The sequence below is a fragment of the Pezoporus occidentalis genome, unplaced genomic scaffold (genome assembly GCF_034315485.1).
Source record: "Pezoporus occidentalis ecotype Australia unplaced genomic scaffold, CSIRO_AGI_Poc_V1 ctg167, whole genome shotgun sequence".
NCBI classification, from domain to species: domain Eukaryota; kingdom Metazoa; phylum Chordata; class Aves; order Psittaciformes; family Psittacidae; genus Pezoporus; species Pezoporus occidentalis.
Genome location: NW_026913499.1, coordinates 311,021 through 331,114, shown reverse-complemented (window position 1 = coordinate 331,114; position 20,094 = coordinate 311,021). Strand labels below are relative to the sequence as shown.

The window sequence follows — 20,094 nt, the reverse complement described above, 5'->3', positions numbered from 1 at the left end:
TGTTGGAGCTGTTGGTCTTGTTGCTAGTAGGTTAAGGGTGCCCATGTGAAATGCCATTCAGCTTTGTTGACATCTCACTGAGGTGTGTGTTTTTCCCATTCTTTTGGCCCCAAGCCCCAGGTTACCTACAGCCAAGTTTTGATTAATTCTGAGGTTTTACTTTGCTTCTGATTGTGACCTTTTAAAATTGTACTTGGAGGCTTTGCTGTTGTGATCTTCTTCCTTTTTCGAAGCCTGGCAGTTGCACTTTCACTCAGAACAGTGAAAGAACGAAATCTCATTTCTTTCTGTTCTAGTTTATACATTGAACTTTTTAGAAATCAGTAATCCCATGATTTTGTTACTGTGTTGCTAAGCATTCCCAGATACTCAATGTTTCTCATGTAACTGTTCTTCACATCTGCCAAAGCAATCTGCCTGGTTTCACTGCTCACAAGAGGCGAGTTTGCCAAGCCCGCTCCTCCGCAGCGGGGCAATGCCCCATCAGCCTGCTTTACTGCAGAGTGGCCTGCGTGCCTGGTCACAGCAGTAGCTCTTGAGTTTTGCAGTAGAAGAACTATAAATGGTACAGCAGGACTTGGGAAGTTTTGAACACGAAACAGGTGATAAGAAACGGAACTAGAGGCAGGGAGTAACCAGCTTGTATTTCATGAGGTCTAGCCAGTGATTAATTCTGGATTGCTGCTGGATGAAGCAGTCCTGCTTCCTTCTGACCACAGCTCCCCATTCCCCGTTTTTTCTTCCTTTTTTTTTTCTTTCGCCACAAAACTAATGACTTTGGGGGAACTGATCTCGTTGGCGCTGACCTGAAAAATTCCAGAGGGTTTGATCTTGGTCAGTTCCCTCATCTGGTTCAATGTGTAGCTGTGGAAGAGCCTGCACCAGCAGGAAAGAGATGATGGAACAGGATCACCAACAAGCAGCTGGTAGTGGGAGTGCAATGGGATTGCTCGTTTGCAGAGAAACTTATGCTTGACACATTTGTAGACATATGGCCTCAGATTTGAAAGCTCTTTTAAAGCACTTTTTGGATTCTGCACAGTTTCCAGTGGTTTATAGCAGATAAATACTTACCATTGAGTATTTGATAGCTCTTACCATGCTTGCTGCTCCTTGAATTTATCTGAGATCACTGTTGATCTATAACTACTTTCTTTTCATTTTCTGTGATACTAGATTGGGATAAAAATAAGAGATGCCTTACAGAATATGCACTGAAATATTCAAACTCCTCTTATATCTGATCATTACAAAGATGTGTTTAAATGCACACAAAATAGATGGGGGAAAAAGTCTCTGTTGTAAGTACCTGTATTTATTTACTCATATTTTTATAAATGGAGCATCTTGCTTACAAGATACATTTAAATAAATAATAGCTGCAGACACCACTCCCTCCCCTGACTTAGTAGGAAAAAATGTGCTTCTCCAGTAAGAAGAGTGAAATGGGGACATTTATATCTGAAATCTCAGATTTGAGTTAGATGAAAATTAGGCCTGAATTAGGTTGAGTTGATTGAAGAGTTGAATTTTGCAATACATTTGAAATGCATGTTTCACTGTTGGTTTAACATCTGCCCCAAAGCGAAGGAGGAATGCTGGTTTCAGTCTCCAGCTCCTTGTGAGTGGGCCAGCGGCAGACATGGATGCAGCAGCTGTGTGTTGAGTAGTAGGATTTGAAATCAGCAGCTGGGAATGAAAATACCATTAATTTCCATTCCATTAAAGCTTCATTTGCAGCAGCAAACATGTGGTAGGATGAAGAAGCATAGAAACCTCTGTACTTCGCCAAAAGTAGAGAACCCTCTGGTTCTGATGTAAAACATAGCATTAAGGAAGTTGCTGATTTATCAGCCAGTGCTAGCATTAGAGGAAGAAGTGGAAATCCAAATACTTTTCCCAGATCTTGGCTTCTTAGAAGACAGGAATCCCAGCAACTGCTGTGGTAGCCAAAATCTTGCAGTTCTCATCAGGCAGTGTCTCTGGTGCTTACCAGGGTGTTTCACCATTCATTTTACTGCTCTCTGGCACCTACAGCTGTTGTCAGCCATGCAGTCAGCGGTGGGAGGATCTGCCTGATGTTGGCTGGGGCACAAATAGGAATTGGAGAGCTCTCCGTCTAGTTCAGGGTTTGGCACTGACCTGGGCTCCCTTGCAGGAAGATGGGTAATTTCACTTTTAGCACATGGACAAATGCTGCTGCTAATCTGTTCTATAGAAGTGCTGTGAAGCTTCGTGGGTGTTTGTGATACAGTTTAACAGTAGCACCTCAGGAAGGTTTTGTAGCACAGGAGATTAAAAGCTTTGGGGGGGGATGAAGAGCATAATTCAGTTTTTGTTGAAAGGTTATGGTTCAGGTTGTTGTTAGATGACTTAAATAATGTTAATTGTAGACTAATGTATAGCCTAAAGAACACTGATTATTTTGATAATTAACACTTAATAAGTTAATGAAACTTTTAAGATATTATTGAAATGCTGGTTTTTAAATGGCTCTGAACAGAAAATATTCAAATATGCTGGCTCTTCTAAACACTTCCTTGAGAGTGCTGCTTACTTTGGTGCTATCCTTAAAATTGCAAATGACTCTTTTCTATACCTCATAGAGATCTTTGTTATCCCTTATCATTTTATATAATAATTTCCCTTATCATTTTACATAATTTTTTTTCCCTGGATGGAAAGAGGTTTTATATCTTTTTATTTCTTAATTAAATTAAAATACAAAAAAATTGAACATGTGCTTAAAAAATTCAGTACTCAAAGGTTGAAAAGAAAGAGATAAAGGTAGTTCAGTATGTGATAACCTGCTATGTATGTAAAACAATAAGCATATAGTTTCATAAATAGGAGATAAGTCTTTTTAATAATCCAGTATCTTCCTTAGTTTTTAGATATGTTTTTGCACTTGCCTCAAAGCTTGACGCTAAGCTGACCCTCTTTTTAATATTAATGTATTTTGACTGTAATACTCTGTTCCTTTGCCTCTGATTAATGCTGTCTGTCAATTACTTACAGATCCAGTGGTACTGTGGAAGTTCCCGGAGGACTTTGGAGACCAGGTTGGAAACATGAGATTGAACTTTTTTAATGTTAGAATAATAATAAAAAAGCTCTCCTATTCAGCTGTGAAGAGGCAGATGCTAATGATAGAGGGGAAGAAGTCTTCACCCAACTGGTGGCTTGGTGATTAGAATGCCTTTGTGACAGGAATATACAATAGCAGTTGTAGAGTGCCATGTATCGCACTAATTCTCTATCAGCTTATTTTTGATGAGGAGTATTTTATAAGCTGTTTCTGTTGGAGGATAGAAAATGTGAAAAATTTGTCCACAAAACTTTGCCAAATATTGATGTTAGAAATTGTGCTAACAAAAACCACCAGAACAAAAAAGTTGAAGAGCTGCACATGTGTGTCCTTTTAATGTCAGAATGTGTCTGTCTTGTTCCCTTGGTCCTTTACAGTGTAAAATTTTATATCTTTATAATATTTTGGAAACACCCTAGTTATTTGCTTGGGCAAAAAATCAAAACCCAATAATCCTCAGGCCCTTGTAAGAGACAATGATCTAAATGTGCTGATTTTGAAAGCATGAAAATCCTAGTTTCTATCTATAATTAATCCTTAAAGGAAAGTTTATACATACAGGACTGATGGATTATTTCCCTGTTTGTCGTGCTAGCAAAGCTATTCATTAGTGTTGTTTTTTTTTTTTTCCCCCCGGACTATTTTATTAAAGTTATTGATATTAACATTTAATGAAACAATAAAATTTTATTATTTCAGCAAATTTTAGATGAGTTTCTACCATAGAAATTTTTTATTTTCATAAACAAACCCACATAAAACCATGGAACAGAATAAATATCTCTGACTCAGTGTCTTTTTTTGACTCAGTATCAGTCTAAAAAGAAGAGCAAACATATTCTTCATTGCTGATATCACCACAGTGGATGATCTGGGAATATTTTTGTGCAGTAAATATTGATAAATTGTTGCTTTATTTATATATTTATTTTTAAAAATCAATATTCCAGAATTCTACAAAGGCAGCTATAAGGTGATTCATGATGAAAGGAGTAAATATACAAACATAGAAAGAGGATGTCTGTTTAGGGAATAGCATCAGTCAGAAACACGTGCAGCTTATAAGATAGTGATAAATGGTACATGACTGAAGTGTGCTGTTACTTGTTCTTAGTTAGACATCCAATAAGTTTGGATAATTTTCCTGGCTGCAGAATGATCATCTTCATTGTCATTTAAGTTGTTTTTTTTTCCTTAGTTTATTTTGTTCTTAAAAAAGGGAGGGGGGAAGAGAAATTATGTATGAAGAAAAATAGGAGCTTATTTAGTAAGTTGAAGGTTACTCAAAGAACAGCTGGTGTAGAAAAATGATTAGAAGATGAAGCTCACCAAAGACTGGAGGGGAAGCATACAAAGATGCAGTAGACGTACCTAATCTATAGAAACAAGAGCCCTCAGGCAGCTCTCTGCCTTTGGACTCTGAAAATCCTATGCCTGCACATTGTGTCTCAGCAGTGTAGGGAATCGGGTGTTTCAGGTAAATTGCTTGTGTTCCTGGAAAACAGTATGTATTAATCCTCATTCTTGCAAGGGAAATTTCCCTATTAGAACCACTGGATTTGAACAGAACATATAGCACCTTCTGTAGCAAACCCCTGAGCCAAGTAGTCAAGTGAGATCAGCAGAAACCTGTGCATGTGTGTGTGCATACATATTGAACTCGGTGGGTTTGGAGACCTGACTGTCTATCATATTTAGTTTAAAAAAAGAGATCTTGCTAAAATTCTCAAGGCGGATTTCAATGAAAGTTTGTGGGGAGACCACTAAAAAAAAAAAAAAAAAATTAAAAAGGAAAGAAAAAAGAAAAAAAATCTTTTCCATCCTACTTTCCAGTCATTTCTATTTTAAATGTAAAATGTGTGAGTTAGTTTTTGGATGTGTCCCAAAGAGTCATCTTTCCTAAAATCTGAGGGCTGTCTGTTTGCACAGTGATGTGATAACAGTGGGCAAAATATTTTCCTCACTTCCTGAATTTTTCTACAGTTTATCATGTCACCTTTTTGTTGCTTTCATAATGCAAGGAAAACTTGTCTAAGCCATTTTGATACATTCCTTCTCTTTCTCACATTTGTCCTCTTGGTATGCCTCAACTTTCCAATGCTTACTCATCCCTAATCTTCTCTTATTCTTGTTGCCTGACATTTTCTTTTATGCTGGGCAGTATTTTAATTTTGGTCTCTTATTCTTAGATGTCAACTTTGCAAAATCTCGTTTTGCAAAACATCCCATCTGTTTTGGATGACATGCAGAAACTACAGATGATCAGGAGAAAGCAAAGATTAGTGATTTGTCATAATCACTTAGAGTTCATGAAGTAAAGGAAATACTGAGGTGCGCTTTTTGGTGACACAGAAGAATTTGCAAGATTTGTTGTTCATTTTGTTACCTGCAGAGACTGCAGGGAAAACACTTATTTTCTATCTGGTAACTCTTCAGATGCCAGAATTAGAAGGAAAAGGTTAAAATGCGAATGGGGAAAGAGAAATAAATAATGCTTCAAGGCAGAAAATGAAAAATGCTTCTCTTTGCCAGAGTATTTCAGAAAGTTGTTTTTGTTTGGGTTTGTTTTTTTTGAAGGTGGAAATAATTCACTTTTTAGTGACGCTCAAGACTATCACTTAATGAACTCATGCCAGGCAGAGTTCTAAGTACAGAGGATCACACTAATATTCCAAAGAAAATCTTTAATAAAAAGGATCCCCAAAGCCAAACGTACTAATCCATTGGAGACATCATAGATTTACAATTTACTGTTTTACTGGCATCAATGATACAAACCTCAGTTTGGCAATATTGAAAAAGTTCAGAATAATGTCATCGCTATAGAAAAAGTGAAGATTCCTGATTTGAGCATATATAGTTCTTCCATGTTTATCCTCACAAGCTCACATTTGGAAGAGGAATGGATTGTAGCCATCTAATGGAATATATTTTTATTATTTGAAGTATATTTTGAATGTATGTGCCTACAGGCTCTGTCCTGTGGTATGTTCAAAACTCCCCTTGTGCTCAATGAACTATTTATGATACGATGTTATCTTATCATAATATGATCATGTTAATCTTGAAATTCCTATGTTGTTTATTCAGACTGGTTAAACTGGAGTTTAATTTCAGCCTTACAAGCTCATTTTCAAATGGAAGTCTATACAGAGAAAATAATAATAATGCTGTGATATCTGGAAAAAAAAATCAGAAGTTTTAAAAAAATACAGTATTTTTTTAAGTGCTTTAGAGAAGCAACCCAAATGAAAAATGCCACCATTGCTTCCAAAATTAAATACTTATCACTGTTGAAAAAGCTAATATGTATCTCTGCAGAAATGAGTGTCACCCAGAAGAACTGAGATCTGCAGATGCTCACTGTTTCCTCATGGCAGTGGAGTCGGTGGCAAAGTGCTGTTAATGTCAGATGTGTCCAGATGCCCCCCGTATGCCTCTGTTCATAGCTGTTATGGAAATAAAAACATGCAAGCTCCCAATAACTTCATTGGGTCAAAACATTCCTTGGAGAAGGGGTAGTGTTGGCACAAGGGCGGACAAGAGCATAGTGTGATTGCAGGAGTTAGTGGCTCAGTCAGAGGCAGTGCTGCTTTCTGTGTTGTCTTAAACTTTGAAGCATGTGAAGTCTAGTGTTTCTTACAAAGTTAGTAATTACAGCTATTCTGGGTATTATTTTTAGCTGTGTGAGAATTGAGCTGCTTTTTAATCTCACTGCTTATTGACCTGAAGTGATTTCCATCTCCAGTAGGTCCCAGGGTATATGGTGTATAGAAAAACTGCTCCAATAAATAGTTCTTATTCTTCCTTCTAATGACAATAATTTTTCCTGTTGTTCTCGTGGTGAACCTGCCTTCTATCGTGCTCTGCTTTCAAAGGCAAGCAGACTAAATCTGCTTTCTCATGTTAGGCTTTTCCCAAACAGTGCAGGTGTGTAACCAGTAAGGGTTCCCATGTGAGGAACCTCTCCTGTTTTCTGTGAAGTTACTGTAACACCCTTTGTGTTGTTATTTCCTATTTTATAATATCTGGTTTTTATTTTTATGTATCATATTATGCAAAAGTCACCACTGAATTGTGAGCAATAAATCTTACTCCTTATCCTGTAGTGACCCAACTACCTAAGCCTGATATTATACATGTAAATCTGTCAGGTTCAGATGAAAATATTTGTATATATAAAACCATAAAGAGACACGCATGCATGCAAACATCAGCTAAGGGGTCAATCCGATGAAGTACTAATATGTTAGCCTTCCCTCAGCAAAGCACTAATTTCATGCTTTACTTTTGATGCATGTATTAACTATAGAAAGTAAAGACTGGCTTAAGTGAATGCCTGCTTGGAGTCAAAGTACTCAGTTTTTGCAGGATGGAATATTTAATTACATGCATTGTGGCAGCAATTATATACATGAGGTCAGTATGAAAGAGATTATATTCCTTTAAAAAAACTTAAATAGTATCACTAAGTCTCAAGAAGCAAGCTAAAGTCGCCTGGGTCAAGCCAACGTGTGGAAGCCAGTTGTGACGATTTTGTGTTCCTCTGTGCTCTCCTAAGAGAGCAGCAGGAACCCAGGAGGTATGAGACTGTTTACACTCTCTTCAAGGCTGCAGGCACGCTGTTAGGGGATGTATCACCATTTGATGGCTTTGCTCTTTTGTTCTGATGAGGCTTCAAATACATGTTTCAAATGTTTATGCTAACTAGGTAGGTTTTTGCTTTGGTGGTTTTGTTTTTGTCAGTGAATGGTAAAAAGGATTTGAAGATTTTGTTGCTTTTGTATTAATAAGTTTGATTAGTATTTGGGTACATTGGTAGGAGAAAGGAGGAATGAATCAAATGACATTGCTAATTTTCAAGAGTATTTTTGTCTAAATGTTACATGTTGTTCGGTTCAAGGATATTTTGGAACCTTGAATCCTTGTGTTAACTTTAAGAAAAACAATGAACCCAGCTGAGATGATGGCAACTTTGTGCACTGCAAGTATGCTTTATAAGGTTAAGATAGTTTCCTGTGATTTCCTGACACTTAGTGTTTAAAGTATTGTTTTTATTGAAGAAGACTGTGTGTAAGGCAGCACTGCTTTCTGTCTATGCAAATCACAGCCCATAGATGATGGGCAGAAAAACATTCAGAGGTGTATTTATAGTTGTTAACTGTGTTCTGTGAACAAAAAGAAATCGGTCCAATCCTGATAGCTGTTCTGTGAAATAACTGCCCACCTAGACATGCTGGGAACACCCAGGATCACCGAGACCCTTACATCATTCAAGATGTAAATATTCCAAGATGCAGCCTCTCTTTTATAATTCATTCCAACAGAGACAGAATAAATCTTTGAGACTTTTATTTTCAAAATCATAAAAGCCCAATGCTGAAAACTTGAAACTTCCTTGAAATTTTGAGGACAGGTGGCAACATCAAGTATGCTTTTTTCCAGGATTGTGGTGGTTTTGTTTTATAGAGCTTTTAAGTTAAAAATGTTGAACTTGATCAGCATATGGTACTGGCTAGCTTCATCTCTACCATCTCTTTTGTTATCTTGTTATTGTTACAGGTTTTAATGACAGTTGTAAGCCATAGTTCTGGATGCAGGGGTTAGTCCACCCTGGGGAGGAGAGGGAGAAACAGCAGTGTGGATTATGGAAATATGAATTGATCTAAAAGCAGCTCTCTTGTAACAGAATGGAACTCAAAGAAAGACTGGGGAGAAGCTGGTGAAAAGACGATGGAATATGATGTGAAAATGATCATTTGAATGCTTTCCTTTTCATTCCCAGCTGCTGTGTTCTGGTGAAAAGGCATGCATTTGTATATCTTAAGGCTGGGTGAAAAAGGGCCAGATGAATGGAATTACTTGTTAGATATGTTTTCATTTTGAGTCAAATAAATTATGTGCATTTTAATAGACTGTATGCATATGTTGCCTTTTTTTTAATCATACAGCTGTGATATTGGGGGACTGCATTTTGTACAAATGTTCTTTTCTCTGTTTGTTCAAATAAGTACAGTATTAATAATATTTGACTGTCCTTCAAATATTCTGTATCAGCCTATCAAAAATAACTGTTAGCAATTTGGCTTATTTCTGCAGCCTTCAGCAATGTGCCAAACCGAAGAAGAAAAAATTAACTGATGGCTGAAACAGTGATGACAATCATTTGGAATGTCTTCCAGAAAGATTGCCAAATTGTCACGTGTGATGTTGTTGTTGATTGTCCTCAACTGCCCTCAGAATATTCCATTCTGATGTCATTTCTTACTCCGTGCTACCTTGTACTTTCTCATCTACTTGCTTAGAACCCCCCATTCCTCTTTAGCCTTCAGTATGTTGCCTGTTTTGCTTTACCATTTTCAGCTTTTGTCTCTCAAGCTTACTGCTGGTCTTTGAGAAATATCTGAAATAGCTCAGGCTCTTTTTATGCTTGATACTGGATGTAACATTCCTGAACCCTGTGTTTGCTTCTTGGCTCTTGTTCTGCCTTTTTTGATTACAGTTTTCTGCAGAGCTGGGAGAGCATTTGGGACACATTGGTTCACTATTACTGCTACAAGTATTTGAAGTGTCACTTCAAACAATCTGCTTATACTTTTTTTAAATACAGCTTTCTTTTACATATTATTTATATTAGGAAATGGTCTGGGATCAAATGTCATACTCCAAGTACAATGAAATCACAGAACCAGGGCACTCTAGTGCCGAAGATTGAGATCTGATGGGACTGAGATCAGGAACTGGAGCAGGCAGAGGACTTTGCCAGCAACAAGAGCAAGGCAAGGGTGATCAGTCGGCTGCAGCTGGAGCGGTCCAGACTATATAGTTTGGGATCTTGGAGGAGGAATGTGTGAAAGTGAAGCAGCTCCAGGCTGGTGATCAGGAAGGAAGAATGCATGAATCCATCAGAATATCTTATTTCTGGTGCTCGTGACTTCTGTATAAGTTTCCAAGGCATTGTGAACTATTTGACTGGTAGACTCTCCTTCTTCCCTAAGCAGAGGTATTGAGTTTCTCGGTTTTGTGTGTCAGTTTCTGTCTGCAATCATTAATAAAAATCAGTAACAAAAGATCCACATCTGAGAAATAACCTGTCTCTGAGGTTACAGAGCATACTTCTCTCTGTCCTTGTCCTTCAGGACAATAACCATTATTAGAGAAGACATATTGGGCCAATGCAGACTCGCTGCATCAGTTCTTGAATTTTAGACTAAAGTCAGGAGGAGGGAAGACCTCGTTCAATTTATGCAGAAATCCTGCTGTAGGAACAGGATTTTTACTGATTTTCAACATAGTGAGTACTTGGGTTAGATTTGAGAGTTTCTTCACTGAGCATGGGCAGTTTCATTCTTCTGGATCAAAGTGAAGCAGTTGAAAATCTTCCTGGCTGTAGCTGCTTGTGCCATCTAGTTTGGTGGCAGAAGCTGCCTTCCTTTCCTCTTAGCTCTTCAAAGTTGGCTTTTGCTATATCAGCGGTCTAAGCTGAGCTGATTGACTTTGTGCTGAAGTGGCTGATGGATGCTCACATGTAGAAACATCAACCTGAAATTTTTGCAAAGTAATCTCTAGCAACAAAGCTGTAGCAGGAAGTTAGGTCTGGACAGGCTCAGCCATAGGCAAAGTGAACTCACATTGTGTATCTCCTTGAGAAAGAATACATCTAATTGTATGTACATTGCGGTTTATGTTTTGCAATAGTCATCTGTCTGCATGTGGTAATATAAGGGATATGTAAGCACTTTAAAATTATGCTTGTTTGGTTCTTCCCTGTCCCTCTTCAGTCTTTGAGTTGTTTCATCTCTCTTCCATCTTTCTACACTGTTGATAATATCTGAATTTAGTGCTGAAAAGCTATTGCTACAGGTGATTCTTTTTGAGCTGTAAGACTTAGAATTTGACCTATGCTTCCTGTAAAACAAGAACTGACTTCCTTTAAAGAAAATCACAAATAATTGTAACTATGAAACAATAATCCTAACAGGTTCCTCACAAGCTGATTTGCTTTCTCAGTTCCTTTTGGCTGTAGATTCTTCTAGCTCAAGAAACTAGGCCCACATGTGTATTTGGTTTCACTACCCTTTACAACATAATGCTTCCTCTCAGCTTCCCCTGCTACTGACACAGCTGTGTGACCTGGCATGCTCCGCCATAGCACTGCACATTTATGAGTTGGATGAGCCCAGTCAGGGCTTTGCTTTTGGACTGTCTCACTTTATTTCTCTGCATAAGTCACTCTTTACTACAGATGTTTTCTTTTGGTGTGGCACCGGACTTCTTCATTAACTTACGTGATACTTCATTCAGTATGTACCTTTAAGTTTCTGAGTTGCCAGCAAAATCAGGATTTCATCAGGGCATATACTGTATGGTGATTTCATGAAAAAAATCAGTGGATAGTTCTGTTTCTGGGAGAGCATCTTCTGGCATTATAAGGCACAGTTTCAGTCCCCAGCCTGGGCTGGCCAGTTCTTGCATATAAACAATCTTCAGAGATGGTGCTGACCTTTCTGTGTACGTCAGCACTGGGTATTTACTGGGCAGACCAGTTGTTCAGTAGAAGCTTTCTAGGCAAGGAATGACATCCTACTATTTACAGACACTCTGTTTCAGGGCTTGTCTTTTTGGTAACTAATGCAGTACTTATTTATACTTAGGATGTAGTTCAGAAAAAGGAACAATTTTGTTTGTCGTGCTTGGGCTGCTATTCCCAATTTGGCCGTTGTAATCATAATGTTTGCTTGCTTCTTGCAGTATGCCTGGGTGAAAGCCTAATGGTTAGAAAACTGAGGGAGTCAGAAAGTGTAAAGTGGTATTTCAAACAAGGCGGAGTTTTTAGTTTCGTTGCTTTCTCTCTTTTTTTTTTTTTTTACCTCTCAACCTGCAAAAACATTTTTCATGGAAGAATTGAGGCATTTTACTGATGGCACTAAGAGGAGACTTGAAAGAACTGCAGTCTTTTAATAAAAGATTGCTGGTTCTACTTCCAAAAGTCTGGCAACCCCTGTTCACCTGTACTAAAAAGACAACACAGTGCTGTGTGTGAATAGAAACTGTTATCTAATTTACAAGGTAAACCCATTTAGCTGCTTTCTCCTTCCTGCCTCAGAAATGATCTTCTTTTCTTGCCTGAGTTGCTCCGTGTTGTGAGTCTTCTGCCTTGGCTACTTCCATTAAAATTGAAGTTTCTTTTTTTTCATTCCTTTCTTTTATAATTAGTACTATGCACAGTTTGAAGTGTCTGAAATGCTTGAATTTATGGAGGAAAAACAAGTATTTGGAACAAAATATGCTTGGAGTTGAAATGAATCTGTATCAAGTGTCATCAAGAGTAGAGTTTGACATGCTTGAAATTTCGTTACTTTTCATTATATTTAACTTCTGTGGAAATACAGTTATTTATTATTTCTAGTATACTTTTATATTTAATTTTTATTTAAAAAAATTGCTTTCCTTAATGATAGAGAAGAAGATCTTGCAAAAAGCAGCCTTTTGATCCAGGCACCAGCTATTCATAATATTTCTTGATGTCATTTTGCAGATGCTTCTGAGACTGCAAACTTCACTTTAAAGCAATATGTTGAATAGGTGTAGAGCTGGGTAATTTGCAAATATGGTTATTTTTGTCCTGAGCTATCAGAGTCTTCCAAGGTAGAATTAAAAAAAAACTAACAGGTAAAACAGATAAATAAGAATCAGTTTTAATATGCTTTATTTTATGTTGGTTGTTTTTTCATCACTGGAGAAGAAGCATCTAAACAGGTTATGCAGGAGGTTTTCAGTGTTGCTGCCAAAGTTACCTCTGACTGGTGTTGTAAGCAGTGGGAAATCTTCAGACATCTTGAGTGAAACAAATATTGCTGCCCTCTTACATATGCAGGGCAATGTGGATTTTAACCTGGCCTTCGAAGACTTACATACTTGGATTTTGAAAGTGATGTCTGCTTTATGTCTAGTTTAAGACAGCTTTTATATTGACTTTCCAGATGATGGAATCATAGAATAGTTAGTGTTGGAAAGGACCTTAAGATCATCTAGTTCCACTCCCTGATTCTGTCATTGAAAGAGCATATTCATAAAAAGTCTCTTTTTCCTTACTGCATGATGATAGAAAATTGTCATTTATGTCATACTCTGGTGTCCTTGTTTTGTACAAAATGTAATGAACTTTAAGAAAATAGTGCCTTAAAAGCTGAATGTTGCCCACATTGTAATCTCAAGAGTGGAAACGGAAGAGCATATTTCCTGTTTTTCCCAGCTCTCTGATACTGCCAAGGGAATAATGGTCTCCCTGACCTGAGTCAGGGAAGTAAGAGGAAATTGTTGGTGAATTAGATACAAATATTATATGCTTGGTAGAATTGTATGGCAAAATATTTATCTTCTTTTTTGTTTGCCTTGCCAGTCATATGGGCAGATTGTAATATTTCAGTCTATGCCTGTTCCAACGGGAATTTTCATTGGGAAGAAGAACATTGTCAATTTTTATGTTTTAATTATGAGTTCCAGGAAAGTTGAAGGATTTTTTTTTTTAAGCAGGAAAATTAACCTGTGCTGAACTTGATATTATTTTAGCTATTCTGCTATTTGTAACTGAGGTTCTTATTTTAAAGTGAACTTTGGGTCCCTGTATGCTATGCTGGACACAACTGTGACTAAAATATGCTTATTTTTAGCTGGTTACATGGTGAGATCCAGAAAAACTTGGACAAATAGACTTCAACATTTTATAACTTACTAAAAATCTCTGAATTTTTAAAGTTACTCTGTGGTTGTTTACGTAGTTATGGAGGCCTGATAATGACTTCCATGCTTTGGACGTTTAGATTTGTGGGATTTCAGCGAATGTAATCTAAGATTAAATGTTTTTATTATTCAAACCATTTGGGCCTGCCGTTATTGTAGCTACATTTTTTCTGATGAGATTTTTAGCAGAGGTAAGAGCCAAGTCTTTGAAATATAACTACTGCTGCTGGCTTCACATGGGTCCCTGCTGTGGGTGTGTGCAGCTTCAGAGGAAGGAAAAAGAAAAGTCAGTGGCTAGGGCAGAGCCTGCCTTTTCATCAGCTGTTTCATGTGGCAGCATTAGCATTTCACCTTCATCGAGCCATAATGATGAAGGCCTCAACACTACAAGATACTAAGCAGCTTGGCTTTGATTTAAGAATGAATCTAAATCTGTGCTTAACTTTAACCATTTAAATATTCCTATTAAAAGTCACTAGATTGAGTCAGAAATACATGTCATGAGAGTCTTAAATCTCAACTAGATCGCTTGTTGGTATGTTTGGACTTGCAGAGGGTGACTGAAAACTACGGTGAGGAATGGTGAAACAGAATCCCCGGTGAGGAAAGATCAGAGGGCAAGTTGGGTTAAGAGTGAAGAAGAGAGGACATTGGAGATGGAGGATTGAGTAGGGAAAACTAAAAGGAAGAACCAAAATAGAGACCTGCAGTCAGGTGTTTCAAGAGAAGACATTTGAGAAGTCACCAGGGGAGGAAGTTCTAGCAGGAAGAAAATAAGAATTTTGAAGGACAATTAAGTGAAATACTAAAATAGATTAGGAAGTAGCTTTTGTCAACAAGTTGGGAAAAAAGGAGACTGTTTTATCTTTGTCATGTCTACTTTAATAAAGACTGACAAAAGAGAATTTTCCTCTTCAGTGAAAAGTGGTGAGGAAAAAGGATTTCTCACAAATAAGGTAGAGAAATCAGAGAAAGACAAAAACTAGAAAAATATTGTTACTGAGAAAGAAAACAGTTGAGGAAGTAATGATCATGGGGGGAGCGGTAGTGCAAAAGCGTTTTATAACAAAACGAATGACGATTTCTTTGTGCTGTTATAATTGGTATTTCTTTGGCTGATTTCTGCCTCAAAACAGAATAGAGAGATGAGGTTGCTTAGATGATAGATAGTAGATAGGTGCCAGTTTATAGCATCTTTGGTAACTTGGTTCAGATTCTGGAATGAAATAATTCAAATTTTCTTGGTTGCTGCCTGTTTTATTTAGGCCATTTCTTCCCTGTGTATCCTGATGTGTCTCTGGAATGGACACGGAGTGATTGTGTCTCAGTGTAAGGCTGTACCCTTTCTTCTACAGAGATGCTCTTTCCATATGTAGAATTGACGTGAGGGAGAACCCGCCAGCTTGCTTGAAGAGCAGTCTTTTGCTGCAGAAAAACACAAAAATAATTGTAAGGTAACAGGACTCTCTTTTAAAAAACAGTGTTTAAACTGCTGTTTATGAATGCTGTTATTGTTCAGCGTTCTGGATACCTTAAAATATTCCTATCAGGGAATACTTTTCAATCCTTTCACAGGGGTACACTTGGAAAGAATCAGGTTCTTTTCCCTTCCCACTTAAATGCACACCATAGAATTTGTTAGAATGAGAAAAAAATGCTGAGGTGAATAGTTCCTGCATCCTTCTAACCTCAGAAATTAATGAGGTTAAGCTTCAATACTTAAATATTTCAGTAGTATAATAAAGTGATGAACTTATTTTCTGTTGATTCATCAAGGCATCAGCCCTTATTGACATGGAAGAAGGTAACTGGTGGAAATGCTAAGTTAAAGTGGTAAAACCCCACTCATACCTGTACAGAGATAGATTAATAAACTAATTCTGTAAAATGTTTCAAATCTGGTACAATTTTCCTGTAGAAGCAGCTCCTGTACCCTCTTCCAGCTCGAGAGGCGTCACGTTGTGTCTTGTTCAAGTGGAAGAAGAAGCAAGTATCCTTCCAAATCACTGTGCTTTACAATGCATACTGAGCAGTGGTGAAGGTTTCATATGCTTGCATCAATTGACTGTGATACTATTAAAAATAAATAACTGCCATTCTTTCTAGTTAGTAAAGAACATGGTGATTATCTTGAATGCAACCAAAATGAATCTAATGAATACGATGTATATCTTGAATCTAACCAATATTACTGACTAACTGGTAATTTCACTGAAGGGAAGACAGTTATTCAGGGGCTTTTCTCCAGAAAGCTTATGTGTGTGAGCTCAGAAGTATCTTCTACCACTTTTTACATTGCTTTATAAAATGATGATACACCGAATTAGTTGTATGAATATCAAGAAAAACAAGGAATGCTAAATAATTTTTACTTTTTAGACTTCTGTAATACCATCTCAGTGTAGAGCCAGTAAGCTTGGCCAGGCTGGAGTTGGGTAGTGCAATTGATAAAAAAGAATTAATAAAACCATTGGAACATGAGCCTGTGAAAGGGCAAGTTTCTGCTGCTGTGCTACAGGCATAAAGGAAGTATTTTCTTAAATACCATTTCCATTTTGTTTAAGTGTTTTGCAAGGGAAGCACCATGCCGTAGTTCACATTGCATTTTATGATTTTCTTCTTGGAGCATGTGTAGCATATACAACTGAGTTTAAGTGTGCAGTTAAACTGAGTTGTATATGCAACTGCAGATGTTTATGCAAATAGTCATCTTGTATTTATATGTGGGTTTTGGGTTCTTTAATTTTTATTTACAGCATGGTTATCATTTTCCCCCATATACAATTCCTCTCCTTTATGACACGGGCCGTTTCTGAAAGCACTAATGCTGTGATAAGCAGTGGAGGAAATAATTGTGGGACGCGTGATTCAAGGGTATTTTGCTTTCTGAAGACTTGTACATCCTTTTTTCTTCGGAAATACATGTATACTTTTATGAAGCTATGAAAATGAAAGTCAGTAAACGTGTTGGTCTTCTGGGCATTTGTATGTTGACTCAAGAGAAGTCCTGGCTGAGTTATAAATCCTTGAAAATGATGACCCATTAGGAGACTAACTCGAATTTTATTCAGTGGAGGGGTTACTGAAAGTATCAGCTGTGATTGTACAGGGATAGTGACTCTGTATGTGAATGTGTGTATAATGTCATTTGCATTTTAAATGTGACTAGGAGCATCTCGGGGGCATCTTGTTTTTTTCCATTTTAAAAATCTGAATAGCACCTGCAATTAAGGGAGAAAACTGAGCCCTGGAAGCTAGGTAGGACTTCCATCTATTGATCTGTGTAAACCCGGCTTAGGCTGTCAGGGGAGAAGCAGTCAACTGCTGAGCTGCTTTGTCACTGACATAAGCTGAGAGAGGGGTTTTTTTTGTGTGTCTGTACTGTTTATACACCAGTCTATAGACCTGCTGGCTGGTTGAATTTTAAAGAGCGCGGAGGTTTAAAGACTTGTCCCCTGAGGGATGCTCCTGCCAGTTGGGAAGCGAGCTGAGGCTGCTCTGCAGAAGTTGTGTGCACGTGTGTTGGCTGGGGGAGGGACAGGGAAATGTGGTCCTGCAGCTCAACCCGCAAAACACTGCAAAACATACCGGTAATTTTCAGGTTGTTTAGTCAAAATATTGAACTAATACGTTTGGGTTTTATTTTGTTTTTATTTTCTTTCTCTTGTGTGATAATTTATTCTAAGAGAATACAATGGGGAACATAAATGAATACATTTCCATACCAAATTCTGAGTCAGTGCTAAGCTCACCAGGCAGCAATTAAAATCCTCAGTAGCAAGGAGAAAATGACTTCCTGTAGTGTGAGAATAGGTGGAGATGTGGAAGGAGAATTTAAGTAGAGTATAAAATACTATTTATTTGGAATGGGAAAAACAAGCTTTGTGAGCCTGAAGTGGGAGACAATTTGGACATGCTTAGGAAATTTGTGAGTTAAAAGTTCTGGTTAGCATGTTCTGCTTGCTTTCTTTTGTCAGCTTTTATTACTACTACCAGCATCCTGTATGCTTGGTTCCTGCCACAGAAATTAAAATGTTTACCTGCCCTGTTTGTATTTTGTCCTTTACCCTTCTGTAGTGGCCGTTCACAACAGTCAGAATGATGCTTGAGGTGGTTCTTTTGGAGTGTATTATTATGTGCTGCTGTTCATAATTAACAGCCTTTCCCAGAAAATTGCATGTGGCTTTGATGTCCTTCTTTATCTGTGCTGACAAAATGAAAGTTACAAAGATTTCTTGAACTCCCTTGTATGACTTACAAATCCTAGAAAAGTTGACTTTTCCCTTTTGTACTATACAGTGATTTACTGGGGCACATCATATACCTTTTAAATATTGCAAGAAACACATGCTTGTTGCACTCAGAAGCAGCTTTTTCCTGAGCTATTCGTCCCTTGCTGATTAATTTGCATGGGTTCTTCGTGTTTTACACTATCCACTGAGCCAGGGAAATGTTTGAAGTAAATAGTCATTGTGGTGTGTAGGAATTTAAATACATAATTTTCCCTAATGGGAGTAGACTGTTCAACATGCAGTAAACAGAGAGCTCAGGCTGGAGAGTGCTAACATCTTAGATCAAGTTCCTAAATCCCCATGTGCAGCTCTGGAAATTTGCAATCAATATGCATCTTTCTGAAAGCACACACCTTGCGGAATAACTCATGTATATACAGCAGTATATGTCTGTTAGTCTGCTACAGAAAGCGAATTCTGTAGCTTTGACCAGCTACGTTGGTGTTGACTATCTGTTCTTAGCTGAAGCACTTCACAGAGGGTTTGTTTTCCCAGCCGGGAGCACAGAAATACAACCTGTATTTTTTTCTGGGATCTTGCAAAGTTGTTGTTTAATGCTGGCTGCTAAGAACTGATCTGGTAATCCACTTCTTTTTTTTTTAAATAAAGAAAAATGTTGACTGGTATGAGAGCATTTTTATATTTTAATTAACACATTTTATTTGCCACTAAACAGCTTCTGAAGTAAAATTCTGCAAGAAAGAGTAACATTATCCTTTCATATTATGCTACGAATGTAGATCCGGTGGATTTCCCCCCTTCCCTTTATTAATAGAAAGGATTGCTTGTGAAATCCAAAGGGTTAATCATATAAATTTCTCCTTTGGACCAGCAGACGATTTCCATTATTTTCAGCATTTGACTATGGAACATGTATAGAGTTGTTATACCTCTCTGTAATTCATTCTGCTGCCAACTTCATTCCCTTTTCTCTGCCTGCATTTTAATTGAAACAACATTTGTATTTTTGAGCCAGGATCTGTCAGAAGTCCCTGTGGCTAGTCTGTGGTACAAGTAGCAGCAGACGTGGCTTACCCATATGGTGTGGTGCTTCTTGTAAAATCCATATGGCCTTGTTGAAGGGAATCCCAGCGGGGATGTGAAGGGTGTTAATACCCTTCAGGCCAGGCCTTTCCCTCCTGGGGCTTCTATGGCATTGTCTTTGCAATCTGCCAAAGCACAAACTTAATTCCTTTTTAATAATCAATTATTCCAGTCCAGGAACGTGTGCTGTATATTTTGCAATCATATATTCCTTGAACTTATTATTTGTTATGAGTATTTTGGTATATTTTTTAAAAGCAAGCTGTAGTTTCTAGCAACTGCCCTAAAAGCCTTTCAAAAGCCTTTTCAAAAAGCCTGACTTTCTTTAACTTGTTTTTACAGGAAGTGCTGAGCAGCATTCCAAAGTTCTGCTTTCCTTTCGACGTTGAAAGGTATGTGTTACAGTTAGCGTTTAGTTAAAAATATACCATAGAAATCAATATTTAGCGTAGTTGCAAGAGAAGATGTAAAGAAAAGGAAAACATATTGTACCCCCTGAACTTGCACCTGCAGATGAACGTCCTTTGTTGTTCAAGTAAGTCTGAAATCAATAGTAAGAAATTATCACAGCAAAATGCAACCTTCACAGAATTTTAGGGATATCTCTTTTGAGGTAGAGCTATGTTCCAGCTCCCAGTTTTGTCCATTATAATTGTAAACACCATCTGTGTTAATATAAGGATATAGCTTAGTTTCCTTCAAGCAGCAAGCATCTTAAAAAAAGTTAAAATTACTGTGCATCAGGATATAAAACCTCACTGAGCAGTGCTGCAAACATGTTTGAGTTCAAAGGAATGAAGACTTTAATTGCATGGAAGTAACTGAATATGCAGTTCATTTTTCTCAAAGAATCAAGACTATTATTTATAATTAATTAGCCCTTACCTTTCTGCTATCAGTTATAATGTGGCTTCCATGTAATGCTGT

The 20,094-nt window shown here is 37.5% G+C and overlaps 1 protein-coding gene across 2 annotated transcripts in view; it reads left to right on the top strand.

The window, feature by feature from the left end:
- Window positions 1–20,094, top strand: part of DENND1B (DENN domain containing 1B) — a 153,929-nt gene that overhangs the window by 38,751 nt on the left and 95,084 nt on the right. For both annotated transcript variants that reach the window (XM_062613427.1, XM_062613426.1), the window contains exons 3-4: window positions 3,019–3,062; window positions 19,510–19,559. In XM_062613427.1, the coding sequence (XP_062469411.1) occupies window positions 3,019–3,062; window positions 19,510–19,559 (94 nt within the window). The remainder of the gene's footprint in view (window positions 1–3,018; window positions 3,063–19,509; window positions 19,560–20,094) is intronic.